Source organism: Cervus elaphus, chromosome 9 (assembly GCF_910594005.1).
Source record: "Cervus elaphus chromosome 9, mCerEla1.1, whole genome shotgun sequence".
Taxonomy (NCBI): Eukaryota; Metazoa; Chordata; class Mammalia; order Artiodactyla; family Cervidae; genus Cervus; species Cervus elaphus.
The window spans coordinates 80,704,999-80,722,792 of NC_057823.1; the positions used below are offsets into that span (position 1 = coordinate 80,704,999).

The 17,794-nt window shown below is 49.1% G+C and overlaps 1 protein-coding gene across 1 annotated transcript in view; it reads left to right on the forward strand.

Moving 5' to 3' along the window:
• The window catches only part of WWC1 (WW and C2 domain containing 1), a 156,439-nt gene that overhangs the window by 102,188 nt on the left and 36,457 nt on the right, over nucleotides 1–17,794 (forward strand). Inside the window, exons 6-10 of the mRNA XM_043913493.1 lie at nucleotides 2,536–2,665; nucleotides 4,256–4,402; nucleotides 5,578–5,651; nucleotides 10,046–10,288; nucleotides 17,649–17,738. Of these exons, the coding sequence (XP_043769428.1) occupies nucleotides 2,536–2,665; nucleotides 4,256–4,402; nucleotides 5,578–5,651; nucleotides 10,046–10,288; nucleotides 17,649–17,738 (684 nt within the window). The remainder of the gene's footprint in view (nucleotides 1–2,535; nucleotides 2,666–4,255; nucleotides 4,403–5,577; nucleotides 5,652–10,045; nucleotides 10,289–17,648; nucleotides 17,739–17,794) is intronic.

Here is a 17,794-nt window from a genome sequence, read left to right on the forward strand (position 1 = left end):
AGAACCTGTGATTCCCCACTCAGGTTATATTTAGCCCAGGACACTTCGGCCTCTAGAAGGCCAGAAAAGCATGCCTCGGAGTGGTTTCTCATGCTGAAATAATAGGTTTGTGGTGTTCCCTCAGACTACAAAACTTCCTTTTCTTCACTGGGAACTTAAACCTCCGCCCTGGATTTTGATGAAGGTGTGAAGCAGTTAACATTTCTCTCTGCACTCAAAGCCTTGTCCACGGCACAGCTCTCCTTCTCCAAGAGGGCTGGATGCCCCCACCAATAGGATTCGTTTGACCTTCAGAAAATGGCATTGTTCCCCTTCACCCCCATCTTCCTCTATCAAAATGAACCTGTGTGTAGGGCCTGGATGAGCCGGCAGACTCCCCAGTCTGGAAGTACTATAACCCCTCACATTTGTCTTATACTTCCTAGCTCCCCACCTCATGTTCCAACCTTCTCCCTTTGAACATGGCTCACAGCTCGGTGAACATGGGCAAGGCATATGGCATTATCTAGGTTTTTTTCAGAGGAGGAAGCTGAGGCTCCGTGTACACGAGGGTCATGCCCAAGGTCATGCTACTAAGTGGTAGCAAGAGGTTTCTTCATCCTTCTAACCTTTCCTTCGTGTGGCCATTAACTTCAACGAATGCTTTTTTTTTAAAATTATCATTATACTTTTAAAAATAGTTTGCTTATTTATTTACTTTTGGCTATGTTGGGTCTTCGTTGCTTCACTGGCTTTTCCCTTTTTGTGGCAAGCAGGGGCTGCTCTCTAGTTGCAGTGCACAGGCTTCTCACTGCAGTGGCTTCTCTTGTTGCAGAGCACAGGTTCAGGGGTGGACGGGCTTCAGTAGTTGCAGCTCCTGGACCCTAGAACACAGGCTCAGTAGTTGTGGCACATGGGCTTTGTGGCTCCGTGGCATGTGGGATCTTCCCAGACCAGAGATCGAACTGGCAGATGGATTCTCTACCCCTGAGCCACCAGGGAAACCCAACAAATGCTCGTTAAAGGCCGTGGTTCTCAGCAGCGGTGACTTGCTCCTCCATCCAAGGGTCATTAGGTCAAGTGTGGAGACAGTTTCAGGTTGTCACGACTCAAGGTCCAGACGCTGCCGGCATCGAGTGGGAAGATGCCAGGGGCGCTACTAAACATCCCACAGTGCGCAGGACAGCCCCAACAACAGAGAGTGATCCCGCCCAGGAACCCCGAGGTTGAGAGACCTGAGTTAGGGAACACGGAAAGATGCTCACCATCCCTAATCTTCAGGGAAATGTAAAAGGATTGCCTCACACCAGTCAGAGTGGTCATCATCAGAAAGAACACAAACGTTTGTGAGGATGTGGAAAAAGGGGAATCCTTGTACACCGTTGGTGGGAATGTAAACTGGTGCAGCCACGATGGCGAACAGTATGAAGATTTCTCAAAAAACTAAAAATAGAGCTACCACATGACCTAGTAGTTCCTCTCCTGGATATATATCTTAAAAATCACTATTTGAAAAAGATACACACACCCTAGTGTTCATAGCAACAGTGTTTACCATTACTAAGATATGGAAGCAATCTAAGTATCCATCAACAGATAAATGATAAAGATTTGGTACATATATACAATAGAATATTAGTCATAGAGAAGAATAAAATTTTGCCATTTGCAATGACACCGATGGACTTGGCATTATGCTAAGTGAAATAAGTCCGACAGAGAAGGACAAATCCTATACGATATTACATACAACAAACTTTGAGCATAATAAGAAAGAAGCAGATTCACAGATATAGAGAAAAAACTGTGGTTACCAGCGGGGAGAGGGAAGGGGGAAGGGACAGCATAGGGGTAGAGGGCAAAAAGGCATTATTATGGGATTATATGAAATCATGTGTGTGAGTGAACCCTTTTGAAAATTGTAAAGCACTATAGAATTGAAAGACTTTCATTCAGCAAAATAAAATAATGTTAAAAGGAGAAAAAAGGGACTTCCCTGGTGGTCCAACGGCTAAGACTGCACACTCCCAGTGCAGGGACCTGGGTTTTATCTCTGGTCGGGGAACTAGATCCCACACGCCTCAACTAAGACCAGTTCAGCCAAATAAATAAATATTTGGAAAAGAAGATCACATTAAAAAAAAAAGAAGTATGGTTCTGTGCTATATAATAAAACTACTCAAACATATTCAAGCTTATCAGATGACACCACCACATAAATTATTAATTATAACACAACATACCGAGTGCAATGTCACAGCCCTACAAGATATGTTATGAGAACATCTAGCCCAGCCTGGAGACTCAGGGAGATGATCAGGGAAGGCTTTCACGAAGAGCTGACTTCAAGAATGGTGTTGCTTCTGCAGCCTAACACTGACATTTGCAATTTGACAGGGACCTTCTGTGCTTTATCCAATAGGCAGGACCTGAAGAAGAAGGGGCAGAGAGGAGACTTCTTTCAGGACTAAAGCTCTGTGGTCTGTGTTTCTTCCCTGGGTGAACCCCATCCATCACCCTATTTTTGTCTGACCTTTCCCCCTGACTGTCTCCTAGAATCGATAAGAAGATGTCAGATGCTCAGGGCAGCTACAAACTGGATGAAGCTCAGGCTGTTCTGAGAGAAACAAAAGCCATCAAAAAGGCCATCACCTGTGGAGAAAAGGAAAAGCAAGATCTCATTAAGGTACAAGACCTCCCAGTGACGGAGGCCCCATCCCAGTTTCTCCCGGGCACCTTTCTGTGCCAAGCAGGACTCAGGTGGGCTATTTCCATGTGCTGCCAGATCCCTGAGTTCTCTTCTGTAGTTCTCTTGGGCTTTTAGTCTCATTTTATAGAGAAGAGAATGGAGGTTCAGAAGCATGAAGTGACTTGCCTAAGGTCACACAGCCAGTGTCAGTGGCAGAGCCAGAACAGAAGCCCTCTGGTCTAGTTTAAAGGTCACATCCTGGCTACCAACTCTAGCCGTCTGGTTTACAGAACCAAATGGCGGGAGCTGGCTTCAACATCGCTAACCTTGGCATCAAAATGGAGCATCCTTGTAAGCATTTCATTGCGTGTTCCGACTCTGTGCTGGGAACTGACAAATGGGGATAGTGGTGATGTACTGTGCCTCGCTTTCCCCTTATATCAGTGCTAGGTTATCCCCAGCATACAGCAAAAGACGCGCAGATCAGAGAGTAGGCACTAGAGCCAAGATTCAACCCCGTCAACACCTAACTCAGAAGCCCGTGCTCTTAACTGCTGTACATCCCGCCCACCCTCAGCGGAACTGCCTGGACCTCTGAGATATTCTATTTTCGGTCCCACGGGCAGACGAGCAATTAAGCTCAGGGTGTTGTAAATGACTTGATGAGGGAAGCTTTACACTCTGTGACAAAGAGAATAATTTCAAAGCCCCTGCCAGGACCGCAGCCCAGCACAAACACTGAACCCAGGCATCAGTGGATAGTGAGGCATGTTCCATTCATGCCGAGCAGTTATGCGTGCCAAGCCTTAAGTCAGACAGACCAGGACCAAATCCTGGCTCTGTCAGTTGCCAGCTTCTCCAGGTAACAGCTCCTTCATGGATAAAATGGGGGTGCACACGTGCCTGCTCAGTCACTTCGGTCGTGTCCAACTCTTTGCAACCCTATAGACTGTAGCCCACCAGGCTCCTCTGTCCATGGGATTCTCTAAAGCGGGTTGCCATGCCCTTCTCCAGGGATTCTTCCTGACCCAGGGATCAAACCCGGGCTTCCTGCGGCTCCTGCACTGCAGGCAGATTCTTTACCACTGAGCCACCACCGGGGAAGCCCCAAATGGGGATAATCACAGGTTATTCCTTGTAAGATTGCAGTCAGGATTAAATGAGATCATGGTAAAACGGACAGTTATTAAGTATTGACTAAACCAGTGCTTTACACTGGTCATCTTGTTTGAACAATATGAAAGTCAGTATGATCGCCCTATGAGATAGGACCCATGGTTATTCCCATTTTGTAGGAAAACAAACTGAGGCACAGAGAGGTTAATCAACAAGGTCAGAGCACACAGCTAGAAGTGGCAGAGCAGGCGATCCCAACTCAGGCCGTGCAGCTCCGAAGCCATTGTCCACACTGGTTTCTCCCCTGTAAGGGGCCCAGCACAGTGCCTGGCACCTAGTTGATACCCCCACCCACTGGTAGCTCTTTACAGGAGTAGTGGGGTGTCAGGGCCCCTTGTAGATTCCTAGAGAGACAGACCCAGAGCACCCTCCATGGAGGGGGTGTTGCTAAGTCTGCCCTCCCTGCTCCAGAGCCTCGCCATGCTGAAGGACGGCTTCCGCACCGACAGAGGCTCCCACTCTGACCTGTGGTCCAGCAGCAGCTCCCTGGAGAGTTCGGGTTTCCCACTGCCGAAACAGTACCTGGACGTGAGCTCCCAGACGGACATCTCGGGAGGCGTGAGTACACAGCATGTGCCACCGGGGCCCCGAGCGACAGAGTACCCTTCCTGTTACTCGCCCGAGGAGCTGGCCGGGGCTCTCTCTGAGCCTGGGTGCTGCCCCAGCCTTCCAGAGCGCGTTCTCTTGCAGCCCTCTTGGCCTCCTGATGACATGAGATGACGACGTGGAGGGGTAGCCAGCCCTGACTTGCTGGTCATGGGAATGCATCTCTAGATGCTGCACAGAAAGCATGTTTGAAGGACCAGGGGGTCTTTCTTAGGTTTTCCTTGTGCGGATTAGCAGCGCCATTCTGTTTCCGTCTCACCAGCTGAGAGGCAGAAGATAGTTCCCTCCTGTTCAGCCCAGAGCAATGCATGTGGCTTTCAGACAGCTGCTCGCCTCCCAGTTCAAAAGCTCAGCCCTGGTTAGAGTAATGAATAGCACAAGTGCTGTCCAGACATGGCTTCTGAAAGCCTCAGAGCAGGACTGACCCACGGCAATCTGCAACTTTGAAGAGCTTTCGTTTTCTTGGAGCAGGTGACATGGAGTGAACGAGGCTCCATGGCTAAATGCTCTTCTATGTGGTTTCTACAGTCGTGTTCCCACCTGTGAGGAGAAGCTCCATTCATGTCTGATGGGGTGAGCCTCGTAGTTCTTGACAAACTGGCATGGCCAGTGGGGCTGCCCCCTCCATCCTCACACCACCCATTGTCCAGCTACAGGCCACCTGTGTTGAAGGAACCGTGTGCCTTCTTCCAAGTTCTAGGACCTTCTTGTCAGTGGGTGTTGCACTGCTGACTGCAGGCTCCCCGAGTATGGTGGAGCCCTCCCCAGCGGGCCCAGAGTGGCTTTCTTGTGTGGTGGCGGTGCCCGTTTCCTCCTGGCCAGCTGGCCGCCACACTCCTACGACCTGAATGAGCTCCAAGCCTTTTGGGGCTGCAAGATGATATTCCGAGCCCTCGGCTTCTCTTCTCGAAGTAATAAATGTGTGCTTTGGGGGCTCTTCCCATGCCTGAAGGAAAGAAAATGTTTTTCTCCTAACTAGCTTCCCTGCGATTCACCCAGCCAGCTCAATAATGGGATACTATTTTTAGCTCCTTCCCACACAAGCTGTCAAGTCTCTCAGGAGCCCCTGAAACCCAGCTCCCCTGGCCAGCATACCCATGTAATTCCTGACCTGTTCTTTCCTCCAGTTCGGTACCAGCAGCAACAATCAGTTGGCGGAGAAGGTCAGATTGCGCCTTCGATACGAAGAGGCCAAGAGAAGGTAATTAGAGGCTGGGGCCTGGGGGCAGGATGGTCCCACAATAATAACTGGTTGGCCAAAAGGTTTGTTCTGTAAGTTTTTGTTCAGGTTTTTCTGTAAGTACTTAAAATCCAAACACACTTTCTGGCCAACCCAGTACTATTGTAGTGTGTCTGCTCTGTGCCTGCTTTTTACACACTTCTTGATGTTTAATCCTCACAAAGATTGTGAAGTAAGTATTATCATCTTCATACTTTAGTCTTCTCTGAAATTCTGGGAATGACTGAACCAGGGACACTTAGATAAAGAGTGCAACTATACTTTGAACCATACTTTAAACCTCAAACCTAGTAATCTTTCCACTTGCCTGCCTAAAAATCAACCTCTAAAATCAAGGCTTACCAACAATCATGTAAATAGTTGTGTGTGAAAGAGCACACCTGGGGTTTTAGCAACAGGCTAGAAACACTGCTGATACCACCCACTTCAGTGTCTCCTGCCCAACTGGGAACAAGCTGTGCTTTTAAACTGTGTAGACACCAGGGACTTTAGATATTCTGTGACTTCACAGAATCCTAGGCAGTTGGGTTCCACTACCGCAAATAAAATAGTAATCAAAGCTGACATTCTTAGAGAATCTGTAACAGTCCAGACAGTGTGCTAAAACATCTGTATATTCATCATCTCATTTAATTTTAAAAGCAACCTTATAGCATAGCTTCTCTCATATTCTCTCCATGTTAAGAGACAAGTAAGATCTAAGATGTTTCATGACTTTTCAAGGTAGATTCAGAATATGAACTGGACAGTCCATGGTCTTCCTATACACTGAGCCTGTATTTCTAAGGAAAAACTCTCAAGGTCTGATGGTAAATGAAACCAAGCACATTGCATCCATTCCTCCTTAGGCTACATTGCCCAGCCAGTGGACATTCTAAGTCAGGCCAGGGAGAGTGTGGCAATACCCAGCCCTGCCCCTCTGCCAACAACGAGTGAGCAGCAGAAACCCTTGGCAGCAATGACAGGAATCCTATAGAAACTGGAAGCAAAGTGCAGGGGTAATCTAGCTTCAGGCACAGCTGGATCCAGAGTTTCAAATGATGTCACATAAACTCAATCTCCTTTTCTCCTTCCTGCTTGCCTTTGTGTCAACAGGTTTTTCTGTCAAAGCAAAAAATGACCCCTGTTCTTCTAGACTTACATACTGCCAGGCTAGCAATCCCAGCAGAAATAGGGCCTACCCTTCCCCATACAGTTTTACAAAGCTTTGGGCTTGAGACTCATTGGCTTTTCTGGGAGAGCCAGTCATTGTCGCAGGGTGGGAGGAATTGGAATTCTCTGAAGGTCCAGACGTGAGTCACGTGCCCAACTATAGGAAGGGGACTGAGGTCAGCTCTGTGGGAACCAAGTGACCTGAAAGTATGAGAGAACATTTCGATTTCCCAAAGAAAACTTGGAATACTGTTAACAAAAGAAGCAGAAAGTGGATACTGTCCAGGTGGGGGAAAACACAGCCTGTGCACTATTTCAGCTCCCCCTAGATATCCAGCAGAACAGCATGACTTCTGCTTGGGACAACCACTTCTTGGCCCCTCTGAACTCTGTATATATTGCAGTTTGCAGTGGTGGCTATCTTAGATGATCAGTTATGGAGACATGAAAGGGCTGGAATCTTTCCTTTAGGGTTGCACCACTAAACTTCTCACTACAGAGCCTTTGACTCATCTACCTTTATCCAACGTTGTGCCTCCTCTTTCACCTAAAAGTAGTTTAAGGACAAAGAATAAAGTAGCCTGCTGAATGGGGAAGCAAAGGCTGTGTGGCTTGAGGCAGGGAGGGTAGGTGGCCGTTACGCAAGGTCTGATTGTTGCCAAGTTTGGTCACGTGTGCCTTTCTTGGGAGTGAGTCTAGCATCTTTCTTCAGATTCTCCTAAGGATGTGTGGCCCATCATTAAGGAGCACTGACATAGGGAAAGCACCACCAGAAAGTACATTCAAGAAAACTTCAATTAGCGACCTAAAAGGGAAGAAAAATCCAAAAAACAGGGGATATGTGTATATGTATAGTTGATTCATTTTTCTATACAGCAGAAACTAATGCCACATTGTAAAGCAACTATACTGAAATAAAAAGAATTTTTTTTTAAGGACTTTTCTGGTGGTCCAGTGGATAGGACTTTGTCTTTCCAATGCCTTGGGTGCAGATTTGATCCCTGGCTGGGGAGCTAAGACCCCACATGCCTCTTGGCCAAAAGATAAAACCTAAAACAGAAGCAATATTGTAAAAAAATTCAATAAAGACTTTTAAAATATGTTTTAAAAAGATACGGAGATTGACCCTGGTGGATCTAGGACAAAAAAAAAAGAAGCATCAGTCACCCCTTCAATGCCCCATGTATAGTAAAGCGCCCCCACCCCCTGACTTGGCCACACCACCCTATTCTCAAGCAGTTGGCTGGATAACAGCTACAGTTATCCCAAAGCCGGTTTTGGTGGACTGCTGTATATGTGAGCGTGGGGTTAAGATTAATTCACTCTCAGAGTCCCTGCTGAGACACTTGGCTGGGAAGGAGCAAATGGAGATGTGGTTCTCCATGTAAACTTCTCACTACACAGCCTGGAGGTCTCGTCTCCAGCAGTGTTTTTGGTAAAATAAGAATTTGGCCACATGGTTTGGAGGTAAGATTAAACTGAGGGTCTGGAGGCCTGGGTCCCCAACAAATACTGGTCATTTGTATGACCTTGCAGTCTTAGGGGAACCGTATCCTCTCTGGCTACCTGTCCCACAGGATTACCACTAGGTCCTGTCCACCCCAGCGTAGGAGAATGAAGGGGGCTTCCCTGTGGCTCAGATGGTAAAGAATCCACCTGCAATGCGGGAGACCTGGGGTCGATCCCTGGGTGGGGAAGATCCCCTGGAGAAGGGAATGGCAACCCACTCTAGTATTCTTACCTGGAGACTCCCATGGACAGAGGAGCCTGGTAGTGATAGATATTAATAAAAATACACATGATTGTTTTTAAGTATTTGTAGCAATACTCTTAGCAATACTGTGAATTTTAATTTGATCCAATAATAATCATACCAAATATCTATGTAGCACTTGGCCTTGTATAAAGAGCTCTTCTTTTCTTTTTCAAGTCTTCTTTAAAGGAATGGATTGTTCCAATTTTTTGAAAAATATATTAATTTTAAAAGGGTTCACTTACATCTGTGTAAAGAGCTCTTAATGATATGTTTTCATTTGGTCCTCACAACTCACCTTGCAGGTACCAGTATCATCCCCACCAGATGAAGACACATGCGTGTGTGCTAAGTCGTTTCAGTCTTGTCTGACTCTTTGTGACCCCATGGACTATAGCCCATCAGCCTCCTCTATCCCTGGGATTCTCTAGGCAAGAATACTGGAGTGGTTGCCATGCCCTCCTCCAGGGGGTCTTCTCCACCCAGGGAATGAACCTGCGTCTCTCGGGTCTCTTGCATTGGCAGGCAGGTTCTTTACCACTTGGGAAGCCCACAGATGAGGATACTGAGTCTCAAAGCAGTAAAGGGCTCCCAGCTCCTTCTCATAACACTTCTTAATGGCCTGCAGTGTAGCGGGCACTGCGCTAGCAGCTTGCGTTACCTAAATGATTTCTTAAGAAGGTCAGAGCCAAGACTCTAACGGGCAGCCTCTGACCTCAAGTCTGCAGTTGTTCACAGGGTGCCTGGACTGAGAGCAGCAGGGTAGCAACAGCAGTATTTGCTGTCAGCATAGTGGGCCCGAGACTGCCATTGGTTCAGCACTTACGTGCCAGACATACAGAACACATAATTGCTCATTTTCACACCAATTCTGATGCGGAAGTAACTGTTTTCTTCTATGCAAGGCTCAGGGAGTGTACCCCACATTACACACTTGAGAAGTGGTTAAATCAGGGAACGAGCGCAGTAGCAGCAGAAACATTCACTGAGTGCTGGTTTAGTATGTGCCAAATATTGCGCTTGGACATTTTATGAATTATGTCCTAAAACCTGCAACCATTACCCCACAAGGAAGGAGGTTTTGTTATTCCCTGCAGAGTGACGAAGCAACTTGCCCAAGGTCACATAGCTAGCGGTAGGAGGCTATTGCCTGGTGACGGATCCTCTTCTGTTCTCTCAGGCTTCATGTCCCTCAGGGCAAGGACACTGCCTCTACCCTCCTCCCTGCCGAGCCAGGATTGGCAGGTGGTAGGCACCACGTGTGTTTGTTAGATAAAAATCTGTTCCTAGAGACCACACACTGATCAAAAGGAAGCCAGTCAGGGTCAAAGAGGATGCTCTGAGAATGGCAGTGCTCCTCGGACCATGTAACCTTGGTGACACAGTCTGTCCCGCTGCTCCTGGGTTGCCACTGAACACACCGGTCAATGCTCACCCTCTTGGCCTGCAGGATCGCCAATCTGAAGATCCAGCTCGCCAAGCTCGACAGCGAGGCCTGGCCTGGAGTACTCGACTCCGAGAGGGACCGGCTGATCCTCATCAATGAGAAGGAGGAGCTGCTGAAGGAGATGCGCTTCATCAGCCCCCGGAAGTGGACCCAAGGGGAGGTGGAGCAGCTGGAGATGGCTCGCAAGCGGCTAGAGAAGGACCTGCAGGCAGCCCGGGACACCCAGAGCAAGGCGCTGACCGAGAGGTGGGGCTGGGCTGGGGGCATGGGGCCCTTCCCTGCTGCTCGTCATCCTCCAGCCCCACAGCGAGGGGGACAACCTGGGACGCCGGGGCCTCCACTGAGAGCACAGTTTAGAGAGCTCATTACTTTCCAGAATAGCAAATCTAGGGAAGTGACTCACCAGCCAACCATCCCAAAATTTTACCAGAGGGAATCACATTACCAAAACGTCTGCTCACATGCAGATTTTCAGAAATTCTCTTCTGAGATAAACTCTATGTAATTTAGAGCAGTTGTTCTCCAGCTTTGTGACAGTGACTCACATATTATTACCTAATGGACAAAAGTTTCATGAAACAGTGTGTAGTCTTTCTGTGTGACAGTCCTCTGATAGTTTCTTTTATATTGCGTCTCTCTTCACACTGGTCGTGGCCCACTAAATTGGTTTTGCCACGTGTTAAGAAATCGCAATTTGCAGTTTGAAAAACACTGGTTTAGATGGGCTTGCAAACTGAGATGCTTATAGGGGTGAGGCAGGTGATATAAATGCCAGGGGCCGCTTGGCCATGGGCCATGTTAGATTGCAGTGCACAGACCCCAGGTGTTGTCTGCAGCCTCCAGGAAGTGAGTACAGACCCCAGGCTGCTAGAGGTCCCATTTTTCGAGAAAAGAGTTCTTTTGATTTTTTTTTTTAATATTGGCAACTAATCCAAAAAAATTTTTAATACCCTAGAGGCTAAATCAGCTTCATCTGTGGGCTTGATTTAACATGAAAGCCACCGGTTTACATTCTCCGGTTTAGACTGTATAGTGAAAGTCGCTCAGTCATGTCCGACTCTTTGCGACCCCATAGATAGTCCATGGAATTCTCCAGGCCAGAATACTGGAGTGGGTAGCCAGCCTTTCCCTTCTCCAGGGGATCTTCCCAATCCAGGGATCAAACCCAAGCCTCCTGCATTGCAAGAAGATTCTTTACTGTCTGAGCCACAATAGACTTTAATCCTTTAGTGTCTCACCAGCCTCCACACCCACACTACACAGAGCACATCTCTGTGTTCACAGAGTCCTACACTTGGTCCTTCAACCCCCAGCTTCTCCATTCATGCAAGAGACGTTTTGTGGCACATATTTTGCATGCAAGGCAATTTGGAGGATCCAGAAGTGAATAGGTCATGATCTCTGCTCTGATACTCTTAAAGTGTATTCAGTTATTTTCACTTTTTTTTTGGCAGCAGACTTTATTGGACAAAGTCCCTGCCCTTAATCTCATGGACAGAGGAGCCTGTTGTTTAGTTGCTCAGTCATGTCCAATGTTTTGCTACCCCATGGAATGGACCGTAGCACACCAGGCTTCCCTGTCCTTTACCATCTCCCAGAGCTTGCTAAAACTCATGTCCATTGAATTGGTGACATCATCCAACCGTCTCGTCCTCTGTCGTCCCCTTCTCCTCCTGCCTTCAGTCTTTCTCAGCATCAGAGTCTTTTCTAATGAGTCAGCTGTTTGCATCAGGTGGCCAAAGTATTGGAGGTTCAGCTTGAGCATCAGTCCTTCCAGTGAATATTCAGGAATGAATAATCCTTCCAATGAATATTCAGGAATATGCAGCATCAGTCCTCCTGATGAATATTCAGAGGACCCTGGCAAGCTACAGTTAGCAAGAGTCGGACATGGCTTAGTGACTAAACCAGCACCACCGCCTGCCCTTAAGGAGCTACAATCGAAGATGTGCTGTACTTAGTCGCTCAGTCGTGTCCGACTCTTTGCGACCCCATGGACTATAGCCCACCAGGCTCCTCTATCCATGGGATTCTCCAGGCAAGAATACTGGAGTGGGTTGCCATGCCCTCCTCCAGGGGATCTTCCCAACCCAGGGATCGAACCCAGGTCTCCCACATTGCAGGCAGATTCTTTACTGTCTGAGCCAGCAGGGAAGCCCAGAATTGAAGACAGTGATTTTCAAACTTGTTGCGGGGTGGGCCTAGGCACGAGGGGAAGGGATGAGCAGGGGCATTCCTCTTTCCAGTGTAATCAGAGGCAGAAGCTCAGTGTATAAAGCAGATGAAGCTGTCTGGGCCAGCAGCAGGCCAGGTGTCCTAGGTGCCCGAGTGTGCTCTCTGCATCACCCCATGATGGGGGCGAGGATGTTTTCAGGGAGCCTCCTCTGTGTGCTAAGACACCCTGCTTGCAGCCCCCCCTGGTAACTGAGTGAGCTCTGTCTGCATATGGCAGGGTGCCAGATGGGTCAAGTTGACCGCCTCTGCCTGGCCTCCTGTAAGCACATCAAAGAGCCCATTGACTGTCAGTGGTGGGAAACCTTTCCCCACCAAGCCCCTTGTCAGAACTATTCACAGGGATGTGTCACTTTTCTCGCCTTTTCCTTTCCCTGGAAGGAGTGGCTGATTGCTGACACACCACCAGGCAGGTGGGAGAAGGAGGAAAGGGCTTCAGTAACGGTGGTTTATAGCCCCAGGAAGCGCCTTCTAGAAATCTCCTTTAGTGCCAAGACCCTGTCCTCCTTTCCCCACGGCTGTGCAGCTTGGGGACAAGGCCTATGACAAGACACCTTTTTGCCTTTAGTGTCATTTGAAAGAATAAATGGTTAGCCAACCTGAGCAGACCCTTACTGGCCTCTGCATGTATCTCCTGATGTGTCTGCTGGTCCTCTGGGCTCCTGACTTGCTCCCAGGCCCTACAGCTATCACTGGGAAGCCCTCAGCTATTCATCATGCTCACAGCCAGCAGCTGAAAAGAACAGATCCATGACAGCCTTACTCCTTGGTGGGTCAGTAGAAATACCCTTCTTACCACTGACCTTGAGCAAGTCATTGACCATATGGACTTCAACTGCCTAATGGGGGGCGGGGAAACAAGATAATTACATTATATACAAATATTTATATATTCTGAAGGCTGGTGGTTAGACCAGATTGTGAACTGAGGCTCTTCTCTAATAACTTCAGTTTCTTGAAACTAGGATTGGATATGCTCTTAGAACTCCCTAAAGTGAAAGTGTTAGTCACTCAGTCATGTCTGACTGTTTGTGATCCTATAGACTGTTGCCCGCCAGGCTCCTCGGTCCATGGGTTTCTCCAGGCAAGAATACTGGAGTAGGTTGCCATGCCCTCCTTCAGGGGATCTTCCCAACCCAGGGATCGAACCTGTGTCTTAAGAGTCTCCTGCATTGACAGGTGGGTTCTTGACCACTAGCGCCACCTGGGAAGCCTATACTACATGAAAAGGAACCATTATGTACCAGATTCTGTAACCTACATCATCTCATCTAAGCCTCCCAGCAACCTTGAGATTTATCTTCATTTCATAGGTGAGGAAGCTGAGGCTCACCCAATATCACTGAGGCACAGAGCGGGGATTACTCCCCAGGCTGCTGCCCACTTAGGAGACCTTTTATTGTTGCCTTCAGCATCACCTTTCAAAGGTCTGACTGCTCTCCTAGAACAGTGAGTTCACACAGCCCGTCCAGGGAAGCCAGAACCTCCAATCCATGGCAGCTGCTGAGCAGGTGACTTGAGGTCCCAGAGGGCAGGGTCCCCTGGGTCACACAGAGAGAAGCCAGGGGAAAGCCGTGGGAAGGACAGGACTGATGGCTTGAGCCCTGCAGGAGAGAGAGGAGAAAGCCCACCCATAAGTCTTCATCTGTGTTCTTTGCCTCCAGCCCTCTGACTGTCTGTGTTCATCTTCTGACTCTCTTGTTCCCTATCTAGGTTTCTTTCTCTTTTTGTTTCTCAGGCATGCATGCTCAGTTGCTAAGTTCATGTCCGACTCTTTGCAACCCCGTGGACTGTAATCCACCAGGCTCCTCTGTCCATAGAATTTTCTAGGCAAGAATACTGGAATGGGTCACCGTTTCCTTCTCCAGGGGATCTTCCCGACCTGGGGATTGAACCCATGTCTCTTGTGTTTCCTTCACTGGATTCTTTACCACTGAGCCTCCAGGGAAGCCATGCTCCACTCTTTCTTCTCTCTCTCTCTAAGTGGGACAGAACAGACTTCCCAGTGGCTAAGACTCTGGGCTCCCAGTACAGGGACCCTGGTTTGATCCCTGGTCAGGGAACTAGATCCCACATGCCACAACTAAGAGTCTGGATGTTGCAACGAAGATTGAAGATCCCACATGCCACAACTAAGGCTTGGCACAGCCAAGTAAATTAAATAAATTAAAAAAAAAAAAAGTGGGACAGAGGATGAGATGGTTGGATGGCATCACCGACTCAGTGACATGAGTTGAGTGAACTCTGGCAGATAGTGAAGGATGGGGAGGCCTGTTGTGCTGCAGTCCATGGGATCACAAAGAGTCATACACGACTTACCAGCTGAACAACAACAGTTGTACTCCTCAACCGCACACAACAGCCTCTCTGTTCAAGATGGCTTTGATTAGGCCAGAAAGAGACACATCCAGGAACAGCACACCACAGGGCCTGCCAAACCCCCATCAGGAATCAGTGAGAAGCACAAGCCTCCCCCCCAACCCCGCCCTGTCCACCCCCTACTCCCGCCTCCCTTCCTGTGGACCCTCCCCACCACTTCAGAGAGCTGCAGTGCCTTTTAGAGTGGGGTCTCTGCCCTCACCCCAAGGACCACCTCCTGGACCTGAGACGCAGCCCAGGCTCTTGCATTTTTAACCAGCACCCCAGGTGCTGAGCTGCAGCTTGTGGGGATTCCAGCCCCACCCCCTGGGTCCTCTGCATGTTTCCACGCTTGATGTGTCCTTGGCCTCCCAGCATGTGCCGGGCATCACACGCAAACGCCATATGGCCACCGAAGCCCATCGCCTCTGGGAGGTGGCCTCGGCACCTGCATGCTGTTACTGGTGGCGAAACCCCTGTGCTTAAGAAGTCAAGGCCACCTGGCTCCCAGTCCCCTAAGCCTCCGGCTGGGCCTCCCGGGGGCGGAACCTGCCTTTACTCCTAGTGCATGTGCTGTGATCTCCTCCCAGAGGAGAGGAAAATGAAGGTAGAAATGGTGACCCCCAGCTGTGCCTTGGCACCCCCTCCCACCGCCCCCCAGATCTCACACCCTTTCAAGGTCTTGCTCTTATAGAGGGTCACATTCCACAGTCCTGTCCAATCCATTGAAAACCAGGCTTTTGTTCATTACTGGCTCCATGTGCCGGCCTGCTGTCTGCCCCCACCCCCAGCCCCAGGCAGGACTCTGGAATAACAGCGCCAGGGGTTGAACGGGCCAAGAACCATGCCGAGGCCACTACGCCCGCTGTTCCCATGGTCTTTTCTGAAATTTCACAAGACCAGCTCCCCAGTGACAGATCCTGCCCATCTCTCATCACCCTCCACTTGTGTCTCTGGTCTTCATGGCAGGGCCTGTGTTGGGGGCCTTGGGCATGTCGGTGGAGGGGTGGCATGGTTAGTTTTTCCATGGGAATGACTCTTTCTCCCAGGCCCCAGGCTGGATTGGATGTGCTTTGGGAGCAATGAGTCAGTCATTCCTCGTCCAGTAGGATGGCATAAGGGGATATGAAGATCTGTCCGTGGGAGATTAATTTTTTATTTTATTTTTTACTTTTTGGCTGGGCTAGGTCTTTGCTGCTGCACCCAGGCTTTCTCTAGTTGCAGCGAGCAGGGGCTACTCTTGGTTGTGGCTTCTCTTTGCTCTCGTTGCAGAGCCCGAGCTCTATCTAGAGCACGGGCTCAGTAGTTGTAGCACACGAACTCAGTTGACAGACCTGTGACCCCTACATTGGCAGGTGGCTTCTTAACCTCTGGGCCACCAGAGGAGTCCCAAAGGAGATTGAACATCTGGGTCTTTTCAGGAGAGCAAAGGAGCTGTCCCTGTGTCAACTGGGGAGGTGTCTTCCCTTCAGTGATGCCTTTTCAAACTCATCCATGTGGTGGGCACCGTCCTCGGGGCTGGGAGAGCAAGGCACAGCTCGTGACTTAGAATACTAAGCCAGTGAAGCAACTTTGAAACCGCAATGTGCCAAAAAGTCACCTGGGATAGGTAATAACGATGCAGATTCCAGGGAATTCCCTGGTGGGCCAGTGGTTAGGACTTGGCACTTTCCCTGCTAAGGCCTGGGTTCAATCCCTGGTCAGGGAACTAAGATCCCACATGCTGAGTGGCGTGGCCCCCCCCAAAAAAGAGAGATGCATGTTCCTGAGCCCAAGAGTTCCCTGACTGTTCAATGGTTAGGTCTCCACGCTTTCACTGCTAAAAGGGTCTGGGTTTGATCCCTGGTTGGGAAACTAAAATCCCGCAAGCTGTACTGTACCAGCCAAAAAATAAGAATAAATAAAAGCCCAAGGATTTTTCCCTCAGGAAGGGAGTTGCAGAACTGAGCATTGTTGTCGGCATGCCTGGGTGCAGGCCTTTTCTCCCCGGCTCTGTGACGCTCCATCACACTCACCAGGATCTTCCCCAGGTGCTCTGGAACCATTCTCTTAAGCTCCTTTGCTGACTGCTTCTTGCCTGTTCAGCCTTGAGATGCTGTTTAGACTCAGAGCTTGGTCATGGACCCTACCTTTTTTTGTTCCTTCTATATTTTGCCCTAAGATGGTACATTTGTTAGTTAGGGCTGCCAAACCACCACACACAGGGTGACTTCAACAATGAAAATGTATTAAATATTTCCTCAGAGTCCCGGAAGCCAGAAGTCCAAGGTCAAGGTGTTGGCAGGGTTGTTTCTTCTGAGGCCTCTCTCCTTGGCTTCTGGGCCTGCACATGGTCATCTACACATCTTGATGTGGTCGTCTCTCTCTCTCTGCACACCTGTGCACACCACAGGGAGGGATGGCTGGGTGGAGTCTTAACTCTGCCACTCACTCTCTAGCTTTAAGTAAACCATTTAGCTCGAAGAGCCTCAGGTTTCTCAGGTATAAAGTGAGACAATAAAATTCTTACCAAGAAGGGTTACATGTGCAAACGATTTAAGGCAATATCAGGGCTTCCCTGGTGGCTCCTTGGTGAAGAATCCTCCTGCAGGTGCAGGAGATGCAGGTTCAATTCCTGAGTCAGAAAGATCCCCTGGAGGAGGAAATGGCAACCCACTCCAGTATTCTTGCCTGGGAAATCCCATGGGCGGAGACACCTAGTAGGCTACGGTCCATGGGGTCCCAAAGAGCTGGACACGACTTAGCGACTGAACAACAACATAAGTCTCCTAGTCAGCCCCTGGTATAGAGCAGGCGATGCATATAGCAGTTACTATAAGATTGTACATAAAGACCATCTCTCTCCAAACATTATAGTATAATGCTCCCAGGATGTTCCTGTGTGTGTGTGTGTGTGTGTATGTGTGTGTGTGGGCCTGTGGACATCTTCATGAGTACATACCTGCGATTCCTCTCTCAGGGAGATGGAGGCTGGACCTCCCAGGGCTTCCCTCATGCCTTCTCTTGCTCCCTTCAGGTTGAAGTTAAACAGTAAGAGGAACCAGCTGGTGAGGGAGCTGGAAGAAGCCACCCGGCAGGTCGCAGCCCTGCACTCCCAGCTGAAGAGGTGAGTGGTGGGCAGTGGGGTAAGTGTTCCCCGGGGAATGGCCAGATGCACTTGAG